Source organism: Arvicola amphibius, chromosome 4 (assembly GCF_903992535.2).
Source record: "Arvicola amphibius chromosome 4, mArvAmp1.2, whole genome shotgun sequence".
NCBI lineage: Eukaryota > Metazoa > Chordata > Mammalia > Rodentia > Cricetidae > Arvicola > Arvicola amphibius.
The window spans coordinates 594757-616837 of NC_052050.1; the positions used below are offsets into that span (position 1 = coordinate 594757).

At 46.1% G+C, this 22081-nt stretch overlaps 1 protein-coding gene across 1 annotated transcript; it reads left to right on the top strand.

Annotated features, from left to right (window-relative positions):
• The first annotated feature begins 876 nt into the window (after nt 1-876).
• Wdr45b (WD repeat domain 45B) lies at nt 877-21849 on the top strand. The gene is made up of 10 exons (XM_038328214.1): nt 877-1069; nt 5159-5233; nt 8623-8724; nt 10869-10956; nt 12373-12467; nt 13733-13923; nt 18539-18624; nt 19447-19548; nt 20258-20379; nt 20629-21849. Exons 1-10 carry the CDS (start codon nt 1003-1005, stop codon nt 20733-20735), a joined length of 1035 nt encoding a protein of 344 aa, XP_038184142.1. The 5' UTR covers nt 877-1002; the 3' UTR covers nt 20736-21849.
• Nucleotides 21850-22081: the final 232 nt, after the last annotated feature.

Sequence of the window (22081 nt, forward strand, 5' to 3'; positions counted from 1 at the left end):
GATGAGCATATCTTGGGTCATTTGAAGAACTGTCACAAAAATTACCCAAGATGGGGTAGTTTATAAATAACAGAAGTATTAGTCTCACAGTTTGGAAGTTCTGGAGACCAAAACTTCAGGGACAGCACTCCTGCATGATGGCTCTCTACTTCCAAGAAGCTCTCTTTACGGGGGGAAAGGATGGTAAAGTTGGTGAGAGGCCACTGAGGAAAGAAGGGATCCGGAGAATAAATAGCTGAGTGGAAGCATTAGCTTCCACAGCCATTCAGTTTGACTGTGGTCTAACTGGGGTCCAAACCTCTGTGACCAGGACACCCCAACGAACAGCCCCCCCCCCGTGATTAGTGCGGGAGGCGGGGGTGGGGAGAACTTTCCTATGGGGGCTGTGTCCTATGAGGCTCTTGGAATGAGGGAGGCGTCTCTTGGGGGAATTTGTGTCTGTGGGAAGACGAGACAGACGGTTGGGGGAGCCCAGAAAGACACAAGAGATTGACTGTGTCGGTTTCTTGGCGGGGGTCCGTTTCTTGCAAAACGCAAGTGCGAATTCAAGAAGGCTGCCTCTGGGGGGAACGTGCGTTCCGTGGAAGGCGGCCAGGGTTCCGGGAGAGTCTGCGACGTGGGCAGGCGTGTCGGGCGCGGTCCCGTCAATCCTGCCCGGCTGCGTGAGAGCCAAGGCACCTACCTCCCTCCGCTGCTCCTCCTCCGATCCGTCCAGCCCCGCCCCTCACGGACGCGCTCGGCTTTCCCCGGCCACCAGCTTCCCAGAGCTGGAAAAAATCTCCGGCGCTCGGGGGCTCGCTAGCCGCGCGCGCACGCGCACCAGCGGGCCCGCGCGCACTGACGACGCACGCGCTGACGACACACGCACGACGCAAGCCCCTAGGACCGTCGCTTCCGGCCGCGGCGGCCCTAGCGCCGCGAGACGGGGTAGATCGTCGGGTTTGGAGCGGAATGTGGTGCTGAGGGGCGAGGGACCCCCCGCCCCCCCCGCGCGACGGCGCCATGAACCTTCTGCCGTGTAACCCCCACGGCAACGGGCTGCTGTATGCCGGCTTCAACCAGGACCATGGTGAGACTCCGGGCCCGCCTCCGTGGCAGTAACCCCAGCCCTTCCGGGAGACCCCGACACTGCAGGGCCCCGGATCTGTCTGTCGCGAGTGTCCCCCCTCGACCCTAACGGGAGACCTCGGTCACGCCCTGAGACCCCAGACTCTTGGGGGGGAGGATCTCCGAACCACCCTGTATGGAGACATCCCCACCCCCCGCTTTTCCAGCCAGGGCAACCACAGCGTGGCGAGCACACCCCCCACCCCAACCCCGTGTCCCTGCGGACGCGCCGCCTCTCCCCGCGGGCAGCCTCACTTTGTACCGGGTGCCTAGACCACGCAGGCTTACTGCTGGGCATAAGGGTCTTAAAGCGTTTACGTTGCCATCGAAGGTCCTACAGGTCACGGAGCGGCAGTTTGTCGTGGTTCTCGTGGGCTGGCATCTTGATGCGGCTCCCAGCAATACCCCTCTCCCTCCCCTCCGGTATTTTCTTCTGTTCAATAGAATGAAAAGACGTCTGTGTTTTGCCTTTTCGGGAGCTGCTTTATGAGTTTGGGGGTCTTGGGGGAGATGGTTTTTTTGTTTTTAACCACTGTGTGCTGTACTCCAAGATATGGGCGGGAACCCCTGCCTCCGATGTCAAGTTCCCCTTTCTTTTTTTTTCCTTGTTTTTTTCGGAACAGGGTTTCTCTGTGTAACCCTGGGTGTCGTGGAACTCACTCTGTAGACCAGGCTGCCTCGAGCTCCGATTCCCCTGCCTCTGCCTCCTGTGAGCAGTGATTAGAGTGCGGTACTCAGCCCAGCTGAAATAACTTTTTCTAAATCTCCCCAAAGGAAGAAAAAAGCGTAAAGGCTATTATTCTGCGCTTCTAAGAGTTTTAACATCTTGGCATTCAAAAATAAGATTTTTGAAGGCACTTAAGCAAATGTATGATTTCCTATCCCAGAAAAATGAGCTTTACTTGAATTTTGTGTTGTTGGGACAGAATCTTGTTCTCTTGGCCAAGCTTATCTTGAACCAAGGGGGGTAGGTGGGATTACAAGGCTGATTCTACTACTGCCCCTGGCTAAGAAGATGATTTTTTTTTCCTTTAAAAAAAAAAAAACTTTTTAAGTTTGCTTTTGAGACAGTCACACTGTATCTCTGTTCTGGACTCCTAGAGATCCGCCTCCCTATACCTCACATCTAGCCGTTTTAGTTTTTGAGATGGGTCTCACTATGTAAACTATGGCTGGCCTTAAACTGTGCTGATCCTCCTGCTTCATATACCATACTCACACCATCCCTCTTAAAATAACTTTTAAATAATTTATTTTGAGGTGCTGGGGTACAAAAAATGATTTTAAATAGATAGTACTATTGTGTATCTTGTCTGTATATATTTACTTGGAGTTTGTGGGCTAAGTGTTTAAGGAGGTTTGAGGGATACATTCAATATAATCAAAACCCGAAGGATAGCTATAACGTTTCTAAGGTAAACAAAGCTAAGGGGTAGAAAATGTCTGTCTTGTGACAGGTGTAGGAAGCTTTCCTTTAGATTTGGAGATGGGCAAATTTACTCTTGTCCTTTGAAGGCACTGGCAGTTCTTGGAAGAAAGCAGACTGCAGTGTCGTAGAGCAGCCTGGGATTACTGACTTGGTGATTGCCCTCTTAAGCTTGGTCCCATTGTGAAGGAGCACAGTTAGCATCAACATGGTAGGGGTGAGGCGTACAATGGGCATCCTCTGGCCAAACATTCTGAATTTAAGAGCAGGAAAAAAAAAAATCAGTATTTTTTAAAATAAATTTTGGTCATCAAACCTTTTACAGAATTAATAGTTATACAATTCCTTAAGAAATTCACTTTTAGCTGGCCGTGACAGTGTATGTCTTTGACCCCAGCACTTGGGAAGCAGAAGCAGGCAAATCTCCTGAGTTTCAAGCTAGCTTGGTCTACAGAGTGAGTTCCAAGACAGCTAGGGCTACACAGAGAAACCCTGTTTCCAAAAACGAAAGAAAGAAAATAGCTTTTGAGCTGACAAATTGTCATAGTTACTTTTCTGTTGCCCTGATGAGACACCATGACAGTGGCACACCTTGTCTAACAAGCCCATATCTCCAAATCTTTCCCAAACAGTTACACCAACTAGACAACAAGTATTCAAATATATGAGCTGATGGGTGTTGCATGGAGGGGCCTGCTTGTTTGTCCCAGCCGCCCGGCTACCTTACACCCAAAATAACCACACAGAAACTGTATTCATTAAAACACTGCTTGGCCCATTAGCTCTAACTTCTTATTGGCTAACTCTTACATCTCAGTTTAACCCATTTCTATTAATCTGAGTATCACCACGTGGCAGTGGCTTACCGAGAAAGATTCGGCATGTCTTCTCTGGTGGCTCCATGGTGCCTCTGTGGTGTATCTCCACCTTCCTACTCCCAGCATTCAGTTCCGTCTTCCCTGCCTACCTAAGTTCTGCCCTATCAACAGGCCAGGGCAGTTTCTTTATTCATTAACCAATGAAAGCAGCACATAGGCAGAAGGACCTCCCACACCAGATGGGAGAAATGTAGCACAGTTAATGGAGTGCATGCCTAGCTCTCATGAGGTTGTGGGTTTGGACCAATACTAGTACTTCCGTTCACTAGGGATGGTGGTACAGCCCTGTAATCTCAGCACTGGGGAAGTGGAGGCCGGAGGATCAGGAGTCCCAAGGTTTCTGGCTAAAGTAGCCTTATGTGTTGAGACGGTTAACACTTGGTTTGGCTTACACTGATTTGTAAATTTACTCTTGGTGTTTTTTGCTGAATTGTTTATGTTTGTTTTGTTTTGGTTGGTTGGTTTTCTTTTGTTTCAGTTTGGTTTTTGAGACAGGGTTACTCTGTGTAGCCCTGACTGTCCTGGAACTCTGTAGACCAGGCTGGCCTCAAACTCAGAGATCCTCCTGCCTCTGCCTCCCCATTGTTGGAAATAGAAAGCATGCACCATCACCGACTGGCTGCTTTTGGTGGGTTTAGAAATCATTTGTTCATGCAGAGGCCAGAGGCAGGCAGCAGGTGTCCTCTGTCTCTGGAGGTGAAGCGTGGTCTAGGGCTGGTACCACAGGGCACCTCTGCATCTTCTCTCTGCCTCTGGAGGTGAAGCGTGGTCTAGGGCTGGTGCCACAGAGCACCTCTGCATCTCCTCTCTGTCTCTGGAGGTGACGCGTGGTCTAGGGCTGGTACCACAGGGCACCTCTGCGTCCCTTAACCCGCTGACTATTGTACAGCTGCCGTGAGGAACCAAACCGCACCATTGAATTGGGAGGAAAAGATGAAGCTTGATTTCAGTAATAGTTGAGCACCATATTTGAAGTTAATTAATATAGTTTTATGTTGCCATGAATCACCATATCATCCTGAGACCTGGGTGGTTTTCGTTTGTTTGTTTTTTTGATTTTTTTTATTTTGCTTTGTTTTGTTTTGTTTTGTTTTTGAGACAGGGTTTCCCAGGAACTAGCTCTTGTAGACCAGGCTGGCCTTGAACTCACAGAAATCCGCCTGCCTCTGCCCCCCTAGTGCTGGGATTAAAGGCGTGTGCCACCACCACCCATCCTGGGTGTTTTTTCAGTTCTTAGCAGTATCTTTTATTTGGACCTTGACAATCTCTGTCTGTGACTTGGAGACAGTGACTGGGATGTCCTAAGTCAGTCACTGCTTGTGACTGTGACAGGAGTTTGAGGAGTCTGAATAATCAAGAATGAGGTCATGGGATACCTCAGGATTTCTCTCTAGGAGGTCACCCTGGAGGTGGAAAAGAGGAGCCTCCACCCTGTCTCCTAACACTGCACATCCCTAACATTATACCTGACACGGTATTCAAGCACTGTGTTGTAGAAGGGGAGTCTGTGAGAGTCTGGCGTTGGTGAGAGGCGTGTCCAATGTTTAAGCAGAAACCTGGCCCACAGGAATGCCAGAGAAGGGCCCAGAGCGGGGAAACTGCACGGTAAATGACCATCCAAAGTGAAGTCGCTGTGTCTTAGTACACAGCATATATGGTTTAAACATGTGACAGAGGCTTCCCTGGACCCCTTTTGCTGGCAACAGCCCTGGGGATTAACGTGTCTCTTCCGTGTTTCTTGCTTTAGGATGTTTTGCATGTGGAATGGAAAATGGATTCCGAGTCTATAACACCGATCCACTCAAAGAAAAAGAGAAACAAGGTACGGTATGGCGATCAAAATTCCCCCGCTTAGCCCTCAGTCTAGAGAGAAGGCCTTGACTGAGACGGAAGCAAGCAGAGCTTGGCCCTTTGTAAAGGGGGTGACCATGTTTCTCTTCCTCCTTCTCATCTTCAGCCCCTGCTGCCTCTACTGGAAGGAACAAGGTGTGTAATGCTGGGCACTTCCCACACTTTTCTTCCTGAATGTGAAACTAGAGACACCATCCCAGTATAGACTGGGAGTCCCATAAGGGACTCTTAAATTATTCAAATGTCCAGCATTTACAAAGTATTAATAGTTGGGTTTAATGGCACATATCTGTAACCCTGGCGTTCAGATCTTAGCGCTCAGAAAGCTGCTGTAGAAGGATTGTGAGTGAGTGAGTTCAAGACCAAGCAGGGCTTCATAACAAAACAGTCTGGAAAAATAAAATATTCTTTATAATGATAAATTATAATTCTTCCTGTTTATTTCAGTATCTTTTTTTTTTTTTTTTTTTTTTCCTGAGACAGGGTTTTGCTGTGTAGACCAGACTGGCCTCAGACTCAGAGACCCACCTGCCGGTGCCTCCACCACTAACTATAGCCTAGCGATTTTGGTGTCTTAATCCATGTTTTGTTTGTTTTTTAATTAAATTTTTTTTGTGTGTGTAATGAATGTATGTCTGTGTACTTTTTGCATGCCTGACAGTCAAAGCTGGGCCCTTGGGAAGAGCAGCGAGTATTCTTAACTGCTAAGCCATCTTTCTAGCTCCTTAGTCTGTGTATTTTCATAAAATAAAAATTTTCAAAAGCTGGAACTAGAAATTGTATAGGTAAATAAAATAATTGTGCTTTTCATTTTTGTGATTAATTTTGAGAAGTAGAGTTTTTTTTTTTTTTCAGCTTACTCTCTCTTCCTATATATTTTTTCTTAAATGTTTGGCAGTTCCTGGTCCTTAACTACTGGGATAATAAAGCACTAACAATAAGTGAACAAATTTTAGATAACTTATTGAAAATGGATAATAACCATTTCTCTCCAAAGTTGGGTTTTAAATTTCTGGTTCCAGTACTATCTTAGTTCTGTAAAAGGAGATTATCGTCCTGCTGAGGTTGTACATGTCTGTAACCCCGTGCTCTGGAGGCCCTGACTAATAAGGCCCCAGGCTGGATATGGTGGTGTGAGCTTTTATTCTCTGCACTCTCTGCAGAGGAGAACCCTGTTTCAGATTGAAAACAGACACTGTCTTCTCTTCTTCATGAAACACCATAGCAAGAGCAACTTGGAGAGGAAAGGGTTTATTCAGCTTTTAAATCCCACGTAACTGTATGTTTATAGAAGCCAAGACAGAAACTCAACAGGCCAGGAACCTGGAGGCAGGAGCTGTGCAGAGGCCGTGGAGGGTGCTGCTTACTGGTTTATCCCTGTGGCTTGCTCAGCCTCCTTTCTCATAGAACTCGGGACCATTAACCCAGGGGTGCCACCACCCACAATGGGCTGGACTTTTCTCATCAACCAGCCATTAAGAAATGCTCTACAGGCTGACATACAACCAAATGTTAAATGGAGGCATTTTCTCAATTGGGGTTCCCTCTTCTCAGATGACTCTAGTTTGTGTCAAGTTGACTTACAACCGTACAGACATCAATACTAAAAGTACGATCACTGTGATTCAACAGTAATGCTACTGTGTCGCACCATACATATTATTTGTGATCAGCTGACCCACCCACCGCCCTCCCTCCCTTCTTTCTCACCCAGGGCCTTGTGCATACAAAACAGCTGCTCCCTTGAGCTGCATCTAGCCCTGTAGTACAGCAGACGGTTAGAATAGTTCTCATGCACACACGTAAACATTCCACACATGAAGTCACTGATTGACTTAGCCTTTGCTTTAGGGCTTCTAGTATACTTCCATTTATGTAGTAGGTGCTGCGGGCCGGCTTCCTGCCACCCGGCTCCTGGCCACCGGCTAGCTTATGCCCCAAAATAATTACACAGAAACTGTATTCTTTTAAATACTGCCTGGCCCATTATTTTCAGCCTCTTATTCACATCTTGACTGACCCATATCTAATAATATATGTAACACCATGAGCGGTGTCTTACCGGGAAGTTTCTAGCATAAGTCCATCTTGGGCTGGAGCTTCATCGCATCTGGTTGCAGAGGCAGGGCAATTGTCTGAGCCATCTACCTCACTTCCATCTTCCTGTTCTGTCTACTCCACTCACCTATTTTCTAACCTATTAGGCCAAGCAGTTTTCTTTATTAATTAACCAATGAAATCAACAGATTGATAGAAGACCCGCCTCCATCACATTTATTTGTTTATTTACTTGTGAGACTGTCTTTGTATATAGTATAAACTAGCTTTGTACTCTTCAACATGTGCAGTGTTGGGTGTACATGCTGAAGTCAAAGTTTTGTGGATTCTGTTCTCTTCTACATTTATATAGGTTCTGGATCAAACTCAGATAATCGGGCTTTTCATGGCAAGCTCTGTACCAACTGAGCCATCTTGCGCTCTTAATCCTCCTGCCTCAGTACTCAGAGTACTGGAGTTACAGGTGTGCACCACAACTGCTTACTTCTCCAAAATCTATAGAACTTGTTGCATCTTAAAATATGAATTTGGGAGCTGGGTGTGGTGTGCACACCTTAGCACTCAGGAGGCAGAGGCAGAGGAGGGGGATGTCTGAGTTCTAGGCCACTTTGATCTACATAGTGAGCTCCTGGACAGCCAGGGATATATAGAGACCCTGTCTTAAAGAAAAAGAGAGATTTATCTATGTATATACGTGTACACACACACACACACACACACACAATTTCCACTTTTACTCAGTTTCTCAGGGAATTTGTTCTTAGCTCTCAAGAGACTGTTGCTCACAATGACAGAAACTTGAGAGAAGTCAGGAAAGCCTACCCCTTGTTTTCTGAGGTAGTCACCATTTCTACTTCAGATGGTATTTGATTACAAACTGATGATTAAGAATAAAATGCTAGGGCCTGAAGGGATGGCTTAGCAGTCAAGATTCTTAGCAACACATAGCAGCTCACAACTTTCTACGATTCCAGTTCCAGGATTACTTAACACCCTCTGCTAGCCTCTGCGGGCATTAGGCACACACTTGGTACACAGATATGATGCAGGCAAAGCACCCATACACTTAAAATAGTGTGAGAATGAAATGCTGGCTAGGTCAGGTGTGGGGTACGTGTTTTAATCTTAGCACTCAGAAGGCAGAGGCAGGCAGAGCTCTTAAGTTTTAAGCAGGGCTTAGAGCCAGTGCTTCTATAGCGAGACCTGGCTCAAAAATAAGTAAATGAGTAGAGTGCTTAGCATTGTATGTTGTCACTTTTCCCCATTTGTTAAACATTTTAACTTTTTAAATTATCGTTTCAGAATTTTTAGAAGGCGGAGTTGGCCACGTGGAAATGTTATTTCGCTGTAACTATTTAGCTTTAGTTGGTGGTGGAAAAAAGCCGAAATATCCTCCCAACAAAGGTACAGTAGTCCTGTCTTTAAAACCTTGCCATGTGTGTCGTGGTACCTGAATTTTGTAGAGTGTCTTATGCCTGTAACCATGTGAGAGCCTCTCTAGTAGTCCTCTGGGGTGTTGAAAACCATTGGGAAAGGAGCTTCCAGAGAGCGGGTGGATGGGAAGACTGGATGTCAACTGTTAATGAGTGAGGTGTGCTTCACCTGTAGGTGGGTAATGGTGTAACTGATTCAGGGTAAAGCAAAGTCTAGGGACGTTTTTTTCCCCCTGCTGAAAGCCATGAACTCATAGAAACATTAACTTGTTGTTCACATAGAACAAAGAGCCAGGTTGGCTGTGGATGCATGGGTTACAGTATTGGTATGGATCTGTTGTTATATATGATAGAGGAAATTACAGTTGCGAGGTATGGCCCTCCTTAAATTTCTTTTCACTGTAGACATCACACCCTTAGTTGAACTTAATCTAGCTTTTGTTAGAAGGAGGAAGTGAACACAGCTGATCCCACCTGAAGGAAGAAAGCTTGAGGGGAAAAAGACCTGAAAAGAAGGAGGGAAAAAAACCACAGGGACGATGGAGGGTTACTTGAGAATGGAGTGGGGCTTATCTTGGGGATGAGGGAGACTAAGTGTAGACGGAAGTTTCTGTCCTGCCTGGTCCTGCAGCTGTTCAGTCCCAGCAAAACACACAGAGGCTTATATTAATTATAAATTGGTTGACTTGACCTGTTAGCTCAGGCTTATTATAACTAGCTCTTACAACTCAAATTAACCCGTAATTCTTGTCTATGTTAGCCACGTGGCTTGGTACCTTACTCAATGAGGTATTCTCATCTCATTCCTCTCCATCTGGGTGGTGACTGCAGACTGCCTTTCTTCTTCCCAGAATTCTCCTAGTCTGGTCGTCGTGCCTACACTTCCTGCCTGGCTACTGGCCAGTCAGTGTTTTATTAAACCAATAAGACTGACAAATCTTGGGGCTGGAGAGATGGCTCAGAGGTTAAGAGCATTACCTGCTCTTTCAAAGGTCCTGAGTTCAATTCCCAGCAACCACATGGTGGCTCACAACCATCTGTAATGGGGTCTGGTGCCCTCTGTTGGTCTGCAGGCATACACACAAACAGAATATTGTACACATAATAAATAAATGAATGAATGAATGAATGAATAAATAAATAAATATTTAAAAAAAAAAAAGACTGACAAATCTTTAGAGGGTACAAGAGCATTATCCCATAGCAACTAAGTGTCAGTTGAGGGTGTATTGGGAGGGTAAGCTAGTGTCTTGTAGAGAATTGGAATAGCTCGTGTCTGATAGAGGAAAAAAAGAAAAGATTGTGAGGGCAGGAAAGTACCTTGGGTGTCTTGAGGCTTTGTTTCTATTACCGAGTTCCCAAAAAGGAAAGAAAGGGGACCGTGTACAGAGGCAGAGGTGATTATGGGTTCTAGGCTTGCCGTTCTTGGTGGAGCTCTGTGCACACAGGAAACAGCCAGCACTCAGGTGAGGTTGGCCCTGCAGTTCTGCCTTTGTTTTAGAATCAGGTGCAGAGAGATGAAAAGGTGGTGTGGTTATGGTAGGGATCTTCCCCTCCCCTTTTCTTCGTTCTAAGTCCTATATTCCCTACTACCTATCATTATTTTTAAAGATTTTAAAAATTATTATTTATTTATGCATGGTAAGGAGGAGAAGTTTCAGAAACTGGTTCTCTTTCCACCATGTGGGTTCGGTGGCCTGGTGGTTAACAGTGCTTTCTGCTCTTCCAGTGGACTCAAGTTCAGTTCTGAGCACCCACGTCTGGCAACTCACAATCACCTATAATTCCAGGTCCAGGGACTCCAATGTCCTCTTCTGGCTCCTCTGGCACTCACAAACGTGGTGCACACTGTTAACCACCAGGCCATCTCCAGCCCCCTTTTCATTCTCTCTAGCATTGAGTCACGATTGAGTGGAGCTGGCTTGAGTGTGTAGGACAGGTAGGTTTCCTAAGACCTTGGTTGTGCTTGTGTGAGTCGGGGAGGGTTCTGAGGGCTAGCTCCACCTAGCCTTGCAAGCCTGGCCGGCCATACCCCGCCATTTGGCCTCATGCAGATGCCACCTGCAGCTCTGCACTGTGGGCCACTTGTGACGCCACGTGCACTCTGTGTTCCAGTGATGATCTGGGATGACCTGAAGAAGAAGACAGTCATCGAGATAGAGTTCTCCACGGAGGTCAAAGCTGTCAAGCTGCGGAGAGATAGGTGGGTTCAGTGGTAATTTTCTAAGTGGAGTTTCCTTTCCTTAAAAAACAGATACAGTGATTTTCTGTGGAATAGTGTATTGAAATGTCAGTAACGAGTTTATGACCCATAGCAGAAGAGAGTTTTTTGTTGTTGTTTGTTTGTTTGTTTTTTGCTTTGCTTTGTTTTGGTTTTTGTTTCTTCTGCCCTGAAGAAGGCTGGACATTTGATTGGCTGCTAGATTCTGCAGAGGGATGTTCTGGGTAGGCACGGGGATGTCCCCAGTCTGCATGTGAAGCCCCACCGCAGTGTCAGCCGGGCCTTGTCAATTGCTACCCTGTACTGGGCGTCCGTGTTGAAAGTAGCGGCCCCCCAGCCCTGCCCCCTGCCCCACAGGACCCCTGTCAGCCTGGTGGCGGGATCACTGTCCCCGTGTTCTCACTGGATGCGGCTTATGTGCCGTGTCCTCAGATTTCCCTGTACGTGGGAGCTGCTCCTGCATCATTCTTAGCTTAGTTGCGGTAGTGTTTAGAGGCCGTGATAATGCAAATATTTGACCCAAACTAATAATCTTCTACTTGGAAATTTTGGGGGTGGTGTTTTGTTCTGTTTTTGTTTTAGTTTGTTGATCAGGGTTTTACTAGGTCGCCCAGGCTGGCCCTAAAGTCTTCCTATTCTGTCTCAGCTTTCCAGGTGGCAGGAGGGGCTTCTCAGGCTTGTGCCACTACTCCTGGTACAATTTCCTTAATTATAGAAATGTTTTAAGAGTAAAAGTGTAATTCTGTGATGTGTTTCACCTTGCTAATGCTCTAGTTGAGAGATGTCTGTCTGCTCATGAAGTGACCTCTGAAGGTGGACCCATCCAGCTGTGCTCTGAAGGATGGTGGACCCATCCAGCTGTGCTCTGAAGGATGGTGGACCCATCCAGCTGTGCTCTGAAGGATGGTGGACCCATCCAGCTGTGCTCTGAAGGATGGTGGACCCATCCAGCTGTGCTCAGCCCTTATGCTTTTGCCCTCTTTGCCACATCGGCCTGTTTGTAACAGGAATGGTGGCACACACCTATAATCTCAACTCTTGGGAAATGAAGGCAAGAGGATAATGAGTTAAGACCACCCTCAAGGATGTAACAAGTTCAAGGCCACTTTGGCCTGTATGAGACCCTAACTCAAAAAAATAAAAGTAGGTGTGTTGATAGACACTTACAATCCCAGCACTCGGGGATCAGAGACAAGAGGGCCCCTATAAATTTGAGACGGAAGCCAGCTGAACTGCAAAGTCAGACACCCCCCACCCCCCCGACAAAACGATAAAAACAAGCCCGGTCCTTTTTGTGTGAGGTACTTCCTGTGTTTGAGTTTCACAGTGGGAACAGAAATCTCAAAATGCTTATTTTACTTTTGAGGAGAGGAGCTCTGATTGCATTTTTCTTTTCAGAATTGTTGTGGTTCTGGACTCCATGATTAAGGTGTTTACGTTCACACACAATCCCCATCAGCTGCACGTCTTTGAAACCTGCTATAACCCTAAAGGTGAGAACTGGAGAGGAAGGCAGCGTGGGGAGCTGGTCCGTGTGGGGATACAGAAGAGGCTGGGTGCCCTGTGCGCAGTAGTGCTAGCTTTTCCTCCCTTAGCATCCTGTCTTGGGGTTCTTCCTCTGCTGTCTGCCTCCAGAGCTAACCGCACTGGGAGCTGCTGAGCTCTGGCCTTTTCTTCTTTCTTTTCTTTCTGAGTAGACTTTTTATACCCGACTTACGTATCCAGCCTCACACTGTCGCAGAGATGGTCGTTTTCCCCTTCAGTTGTGTTGTGCTATAAATTACATGCTTAACTCCATCTTTCCTTAATTTTTCTTTTTTCCTTTTCTCTCTTACCTCTTTTTTGTTGTTGTTGTTTTTGTTGTTTTTTTTTTTTTTTTTTTTTTTTTTTTTTGAGTGAAGCCTTGCTAGGCTAGTCCTGAACTTCAGGACTCAACTGCTCCCTGACTCAGCTCCCAGAGTAGCTGACACACTAGCCAGGAAGTACATGTTCAGCTCTCTGAATACTTGTGTTTATTGAGACAGGTTCTCATTTGCAGATGCTGTGCTCCACCGCACCCTGCTGAGAACCATTGTTTTTGATACAGGGTATTGTTTTTGTCTTGTGTATTACATTACTTTGGTTCCCTTTGTTTTGATGAGTAAGAATCAAAAGTCTCTTTTGGACTCTCCATTCTTTTCCAGTGATCCATATGACGGTACCACTCTGCCATTATTGCTGAAACTTTAAAGTTAATCTTAAAATTACATAACATCAATCTTCCAGTCTGACTTTATACGTTTACATTTTTTGTGCATTTTGGGGGGGTCTTTTAGGACCTTTCTTCCCCATAACCCTCCCTGTCAGCTTGTGTGCTGAGGGTTTAGCTATGTCTTTGAAGGCTGTGGATGAGTTAGACACAGGCAAAGCTGGCTTTTCCAGCCATGGCTTTGGGAAGTGTGTCTGGGTCTCTGCATGGTGTGCTAGATTGAGGGTTTGTGTTATTGCTGGTGAAGTAGTTCTTAAATTCTGTAATTTTTGTTGTATTCTCAGTAGCTGGCATTATGGAAGACAAACATCTGATAGGTAAATGTGTTGAGTAGTAAATTGTTCAGCAGTGTTCCCTGTGTAAGCAGGTCTCATGGGTGAGTGATTCCAAGGTCCATACACTCCACAAATAGTTGACTTGTGGCTGAGGATTTGAGAGTTGGTCCGGGTTGTGAGGAAACAGGCTTTAGCCAGTATCATCTCCCAACCAGTTCTCTCTGTCTCTGCATAGGTCTCTGTGTCCTGTGTCCCAACAGTAACAACTCCCTTCTCGCCTTCCCTGGCACTCATACCGGCCACGTACAGCTTGTGGACCTGGCCAGCACCGAGAAGCCACCAGTGGACATTCCTGCACATGAGGGCGTCCTGAGCTGCATTGCTCTCAACCTGCAGGGAACACGAATTGCAACTGCATCTGAAAAAGTAAGTGCGGGCCTCCATGCCAATGAGCTCTGATTGTGGGACGGGGTCTAGGCCAGGCCTCCACACATTGTCTGCTTTACTTCCTGTTCTTTACAAACCCAGTTTGTCATTCAAGTGTGATAAAGACGGACTGCCAACCGGGGTGTGGTGGCACGTCTGTAATGCCAGCCCTCAGAAGATTGAGGCGGACTTAGGTCTTGTTGTCTGGTGACACTGCAGAGTGTCTTTCGAACCTGCCTAAGGATATTTCCTCATTGACTTAACCACAGATTGAAACTTGGGCATATTGACCATTGTGTTGGTTCCTTTCTGTTGCTGTGATAAAGCACCACCAACAGCAGCCATGGAAGGGTTTATTTTGACTTTCAGAGGGAGAATCCATAACAACAGATGAAGCATTGGTGACAGACAGCTAGACCAGGAAGCTGAGAGGTCGGACTGCACATGGGGGTGGGCGGTGGGTTTTCAAAGCCTACTCCAGTGCTGTACTTCCTCCAGCAGGGTTCTAGCTCCTAAAGATTTCATACTCTCCGCAAGCAGTAAAAGCTACTGGGGCTAAGTGTTAAGACATTTGAGCCTATAGGGGAATGCTATAGGGGAATGTCGCTCACTCAAACCCCCATAACCGTGTTGTCCTTTATTTTGGTCTGAAGTGAAAACCAAAAATTTATACCTATTTTTAGATTATTTGAAGGGCGAGCATGAGGGATGGAGGGTAGCTTTGTAGAACTGGTTTTCTTTCTGTATTTGTGTGTGTTCCAGGCATTGAACTCTGGTTGCCAAGTTTGTGCTACAAGTACCTTTATCTGCTGACTACTACATAAGCTTCTGAAAATTAGTATTTTTTTTTTTTTTTTTACTATGGTTTCCACTTAGGACAGAAAACCCAATTTCACCTTGTAGGAAATTATTAATTAGCCGGGCGATGGTGGCACACGCCTTTAATCCCAGCACTCGGGAGGCAGAGGCAGGCGGATCTCTGTGAGTTCGAGACCAGCCTGGTCTACAAGAGCTAGTTCCAGGACAGGCTCTAAAGCCACAGAGAAACCCTGTCTCGAAAAACCAAAAAAAAAAAAAAAAAAAAAAAAAATATTAATTAAAGTGAGCCCACAAGCCAGTGGTGTTTCTATCAGTGGATTCAGCCTATGGGAAGAACAGGTCACAGTTAGATTCTACCCTGCCTGGTTGTTTCCTGAGCTGTTGCTAACAGACAGCAGTGGTCACTATCTGTGGACATACAGCAGAGAGTTAGCAAGCCTACTTCTCCCTGTCCTGGTTACCAGGAGGCCTAGGTATCTGCCTCAGCCTCTTAAGTGCTAGGATTACAGCTGACTAGACAAGGACTGTTTTTATAGATTTAGAAATAGGATTTTCTCAGCTGGAAATGTAGCTCAGTTGATAGAATGCTTACCTAACTATATACAATTCCCTGACTGTGCTCTCCTGCACTACACTAACTAACTACACTAACCATGGTGGTGCACACCTTTGGTCCCCCCCGGGAGGCAGAGGCTCTTTAGACGTTCCAGGCTAGCCTGGTATGGTGGGGCACGGGCCTTCATCTCAGCACTTGGTGATTCTTGTCTGGTCCACATAGTGAGTTCCAGGCTAACCAGTGAGAACGACATAGTGAGACCCTGTCTCAAAACAAAAAGAGGGGGGCCATAATGATGCATACCTGTTACCAGTACTTAGGCCGTAGGGATAAAAGAATCAATTCTTGGCCAGTCTGGTATGTATAAGATCCTGTTTTCAAAATTAAACAAACCAATAAATAAATAGAAACTGGTGTCGTTAGAATGGGCTTATCTGGCAAAGGATTTTTTAAAAATTCTTTTACCTTTAGATTCTCCATTTTCAACTCCCTACACCTAAATTACACGTATGCAGGTGATGGTGTGCACACGCATGTTTGGAGACTAGAGGTCAACTTCAGATGTCCTTCATATAGCCATGTTTTTGAGATGGTCTGTTCTGGCCTGGAACTTACCAAGTCAGCTATGCTGATCAGCCAGAGAACACTAGTCACCCCGCTGTCTCCACATCCCTGGCGCTGAGGTTACAGATGTGTGCCATTCCTGACTTTTTTAAAATGGGTTTTGTACGGTCCTGGTTCTTGCTCAGTAAGTACTTCCCTATGAGCTGTCTCCCCGGCCCCTTGTTGGGGCTTGCTAGCCAGTCATTGTAGCTGAAATAATGAGACCCAGGTTCAGTGCGAGAATCTGGGTCAAAACATAAGGTTGAGGGCAATAGAGAAAGGAGCCTGACATTTACCTTTGGCCTCTAATTGTGTATATACAGTTGTGGACACCCTCACACAGGTGAACACACACATCAGAATCCCATTAGAAATGTGGGATGTGTGTGTTCTTTTTGTTTTCTAAACTCAGCAGTACTTTGTGTAGTTACCAGTGTGGCTTAGATAAAAACTTAGGCTTTGTGCACACACTGGGCTGACCCCAGAGTCAGCTTATGATGATTTGACTTGAATTTTCTTATCAGCTTTATAGTGACAATAAAACTGCACATTCATTACAAACTTGACTCTGAATTTTGGTATTTTCCTTTCTTTTATCCCTCCCTCCCTCCCTTCCTTCTTTTCTTCTTTCCTTTTTTCCGTCCTTCTTTCCTTCATTTTATTTTTGTTTTGAGCCAGGGTTTCCCTTGTGTAACAGCCCTGAGGGTCCTGGAACTCATTCTGTAGACCAGGCTGACCTCAAACTAATAGAAATCTTCCTCCTGCCCCCGTTTCCCAAGTGCTGGGATTAAAGGTGTGTGCCTCAAATCCAGCAGAAATTTGGTTTAATTATTTATTTGCTTGCTTGTTTGCTTTGATTTTTTGAGACAGTTTTTTTGTTTGTTTTTTGGGTTTTTTTAAACGGTTTTTCTGTGTATCCCTGGCTATTCTCGAACTCTCTCTATAGACCAGGGTGACCTTGAACTCATAGAGATCTGCCTGCCTCTGCTTCTTAATTTAAGTAATATGGTATCTTTCTTGTATTGGTGGATGACAGACAGCAGCAAGGCATAGCTACCTGCCAGGAATAACAACCTATATCCCACACTAAACCATGCTGCCAATGTTTGTTTTGTTAGAACAAGGTGTCTCTGTATATTCCACACTTTTTCGGAATTCACTATGTAGCCTAGACTTACTTGGAACTCAGTAGTTTGGGGGAGTGTTTTCTTTTATTTTTATTTTGAGAGCCTTACTAAGTGTAACCCTGGCAAGTTATGAACTTGATGTCTTCTATGCCACCATGCCCAGCTCCAACCTTTTTATGGATACAAATATTCAGTAAGTACAGCTTACTGTAGTAATAAGTAAGTATTACTACAGTAAATAGTGATAGTGCACACCTTTAATCCCAGCACTTGAGAGGCAAAGGCAGGTGGATGTCTGTAAATTGGAGGCCAGCTTGGTCTACAAAGCGAGTTCCGGGACTACCAGAACTATTACACAGAGAAACCTTGTCTCAAAAAAAAAAAAAAAAAAAATCCAAGTATTCAGTAAATACATGATATTTATATATATGAAACCTATTATATATATATATATATAACCTATTTGTTTATAAAATGTATTCTTATGTAAAAGCATTTTACTCAACGTCAGGCTGTTTCATTTTGCCAGTTACAAACCTTTTTATATTCTGTCACTCATTTAATGTAGTATTTATAAAACTAGTAACTATAGCCAGGCTTAGTGGCTTACTTCTGTAATGCTGGCACTTGGAAACAGAGGCAGGGAAGTTGAAGCAGGAGCATTAAGGCCTCAGGACCAGCTGGAGCAATCCTTTGCTACAGTATGAGACTCTGTATCAAAAACAAAATAAAAAACAGATAAACTAGTAACTCTGGGTAGGGGTGGGTGGGGGCTGTTGGTGGTTGGGGTTTTCTTTTCATTTTTGTTTTGAGACAAGGGCTTACTATGTAGACCAGGCTGGCCTCAAACTCCTAGAAATGTATCTGCCTCTGCCTTCCAAGTATTTGTTTTAACAAGCTTATTTTTAATGAATACTATTAGAACACTGAATTCTGCAGTAATTAATGTTTTCTTCTCTAGAATTTACTTCATCTTGTTAGACTGGGTTCTTACAGCCTTGCCGTTGATAGGACTGAGCACTGTGTAGTTGGTTAGGTGGGTCCAGTGCATTTCAGTTGGTTCAGGACACTTTGTGGCAGTTTCCCCTCGAGTTCTGCACTGTGGCATCTCCAGAGGTTGCCAGGTCACCGCCCACAAAAACTGTTTTATGTCTCACTCTTTAAGGAAACTTTTTTTTTTTTTTTTAAAGTTTTGAGTCTTTTGAGCACAGTTCTTGCTCAGGGAGGTTGGTGCAGTTGGTGTGGAAGTTCTCCTATCATTCTGCGCGGCCCCATTCCTGAGAGGAAGAGGGTCTGGTGCCTGTGGAGAGGACCTGCAGCAGGCGGGGGATGGTCTTGTGGCCCCTCCTGCGCTGTGCCTGAGCTAGCAGACAAGAGACACGCTGGATTCTAGGTGCTGTGGGCAAGTCGAGACAGGGCTGTGGGGGCCAATGGGTCTTTATGTAAATCGTTTCAGGCTGTGAAAGAGTTACAAATTGTTGATAATGAAACACTTCACTGTTTTTCAAAGGGGACCCTTATAAGAATATTTGATACTTCATCAGGGCATTTAATCCAGGAGCTACGAAGAGGATCTCAAGCAGCTAATATCTATTGGTAAGGGCTTCACCCTGGGAGTAGTAGTACCAGGGTGGCGGCACAGGTGGGAGGGTGTGGCTGAGCTGTTAGGTTATTGGGTTTCAGCTCTTTTTAATACTGATTTTACTTCTTATTATGGGCCTTCCCTCTCCTGCTGCAGCATGGATATGTTTGCCAGATTCCTCCCATCTCCCTCTATTCCAATTTACTTCCCAGTGGTATTTACTTCCCCCTTTATGGTAGAGGCCTTGATGGTTTGTTTAATGTAGCCAGTTCATTTCGTTTTGAGAGTGAACACTTCACCTGTAAGGGCCCACAGTGTATGTAGTGCTAAAGCCCAGCCAGACAGCATTTCATACCATGGCTGCAACAAGAGCCTGCTACCACCCTGGCCACTTCTGGCCCATGGGTATTGAGATTGGGAGTTTAACCTGTGTGCCCTGGCCCTAGGCACACTCCCCTACATGTCTGCTCTCAGTGCAGAATGCATATGGCCATTGCCTGCTATGACACACTTGGGAGCCACCTCCTCAGGGCAGGGTATGCCTTTCTCACCTGAACCTCCTGAAACTGGCATGGAGGTCCTCTCAGGAAACCCCATACCCTTCACTGACACACAGGCGTCAGCAGTGGTGCCTACGGGGCACTGGTGAACAGGGCGTTCCCTGGATCCTGGTTCCATGCTTTTGACAGGACAGTGCTAAGACCTGGGATGTGGGCTAGTTAGTGCATTGTGTGTGCTGACAAGGGGTTAGTGCATTGTGTGTGTTGACAAGGGAGTTGGATCTTTCTGGTTCTCTGTATCCGCACAGACCCAAGCCCTGTCTGGTTTCTTTGCAGCATCAACTTCAATCAGGACGCTTCTCTCATCTGTGTGTCCAGTGATCACGGCACTGTGCACATTTTTGCAGCTGAAGATCCAAAAAGGAATAAACAGTCTAGGTAGGTTTTAGGAGTATTGTGGTAGGGAAGAGCCCAAAGTTAGAGACTTCCCTGTGTTTCCTAGAAGGGCAAATCTGATGTCAGTTTAGGTTGAGCTCTTTCATTAGTTTGGTGTTTGTGGGATTTGAAACTGAATGTAGATTGATCCTGCACCTACTGTTCCACTTCCAAGGCCCCATTACTGTCAGGTTCTTTGACACTTGGTTCCGGTCAGGTTGGTTCCTGAATGTTGCCATGCTCTTCAAGGGTTAATCTGATGGCAAGAGAGCCTGTGCCCCTTCCTGTGCCAAGAGCCATGCTGTCTTATCAAAGAACCATGACTTCTTATGTAAGAAATGAGATCACTCCGTCCAGGGCTGAAAAGGTGACTCATCAGTTAAGAGCACTGACCACTCTTCCAGGGGGCTCCGGTTCAGTCTCAGTACCCGCATGGCAGCTTACAACTGTCTGTAACTCCAGTCCCAGGAAGGCAGTGGCAGGTGGACCTTTATGAGTTCAAGACCAGCCTGGTCTACAGAGCGGGTTCCAAGACAGCCAGGACTGTACACAGAGAAACCCTGCCTCGAAAAACAAACCAATAATAATAAAAAGAACAGCCCTGAACTGTAAAAGAATTTCAGAGTTTTCAGCAGCGCTGTGGTATCAAACCAGTTACGCCTCTGTCTCTGTCTTTGTGAATGTAAAGCCTCTTTTCTTCTTGTGCTTACAGTTTGGCATCAGCCAGTTTCCTTCCAAAATACTTCAGCTCCAAGTGGAGCTTCTCCAAGTTTCAGGTTCCATCAGGCTCCCCGTGCATCTGTGCTTTTGGAACAGAGCCCAATGCAGTCATTGGTAAGCAATTCATCCTGTGTGGGAGGCTTCAGTATGTGGTCCAGACTGCACCAAGTCCTGTGGCTGGGGTGGGGCCTACTCAAAGCCTTCAGCATTTAGGATGCTATTAGTACCCTTCCGTTTTCCCAGGAATGCTTTGATGGTAGATCTGGGCATTGTGAAGATGACTTTTGCCAGTCCTCATTAGATGAGCATGTACCCTGGCGGGCTGTAACTGTGCTCATGTATTGATGTGGTCTCCTCTCCCAGCTATCTGTGCGGACGGCAGCTACTACAAGTTCCTGTTCAATCCCAAGGGCGAGTGTGTCCGGGATGTGTGTGCACAGTTCCTGGAGATGACCGATGACAAGCTGTGACTCTGCCTGTGAGTGCAGCTGATGCCACCACCCAACGCCCTGTGGACTCCTGGGGCTGGTGCCAATGCCCCAGGCCTGTGGGTGAGGGGCCTAAGGACCCTATCGAGGACCTTGGTCTCGAAGCCATACTTGGTTGTCTGCCTTCCTGAGCAAGGCTTCTCATTCCCATATCAAAAGGAATCGTCCTCATGGTTCTGCAGTCTCTGTGGCTCTGAGCATCTCGGGCTCTTGCTGGCCACCACCCTTTAGTTGAGCTGTGACGTTAGCATTAGTGACACCACCACACCTTCACGCCAGCAGGCTCCCTGCAGTCCCTGGGGACTGTCCAAGCACGAGTCAGTGGAAGCTTGTTAGGGAGGAGTGTTGTCAGGCTCACGTCCTAAATCACTCCAGTAGGGTAGAGAACCCTCTGCCACACGTGAGGAGCACTGTTCAGAGCACATACTTGGGGTTCTCACCTTGCTGGGCCTTTAGAATGAATTACATCCCAGACCTGCCAGAGAACAGGATGCTGGTGGCACCTGCTTGAGGCACAGTCCTCAGGCTGCAAGGGAGGCAGGGTCTCCTGGTTCAGTTTGGGTTAAGACAGAACTTCCCATTACCTTTAGGGAACAAAGTAACACACAGACTTTAACAATCACTCCCAGAAGAAAGCATTACTTAATTTAGGGGCCTTCTCAGTGCAGTGTCCCTGTGCCTGCAGCTACCAGTTGTGTGAAGGGAACTGGCTTTGCCTGTGGCGCCCACCCTGTCTCATCTCTCCCAACACCCACAGGAACACTCGCTAGCACTGGGGATGGCAGGCACATCCTGGTACTGACACAGGCTACAGGCTCCGTGTTTCTGTGCCACTTGAGGTGTATGTTTAGTTTTTTACATATCTTCTAAGAAGCTCGGTTTTGCGGTTTTGATTTCAGGTTGCAAACATTTAAATTGTGCCCAGCAGCAGGTTCTCAGTTCTGCCAGTTCCTTCATACTCCTGTAATCGGCTAACTGTGGATTTGATGTCAAGTATGCATGTTACTTTATGTGTATTTAATCATGAAACTTAATTTTGCACACTTGTTTGTACTGTTTCTTTGAAATAAAAGTGACTAATTTTGTTGTACTCTAATCTGTAAAGAGCAGAGCCATGTGTAATGAAGCCAGATGTTCTCATCCTAAGTCTATAATGGGATTGGGGTCCTGCACCTGCTGCAACAGACCTGTAGGCCGTTGAGCCGGGAGTAGAGTACCCTGTTACATGGGTACCTCACCAGCACATCCACTGAAAAGAGAACTGAGTTTGTATGGTTTAGGACCATCCAGAAAGTGGGTACAAATGGAACACTTCGTAAAAAAAATTT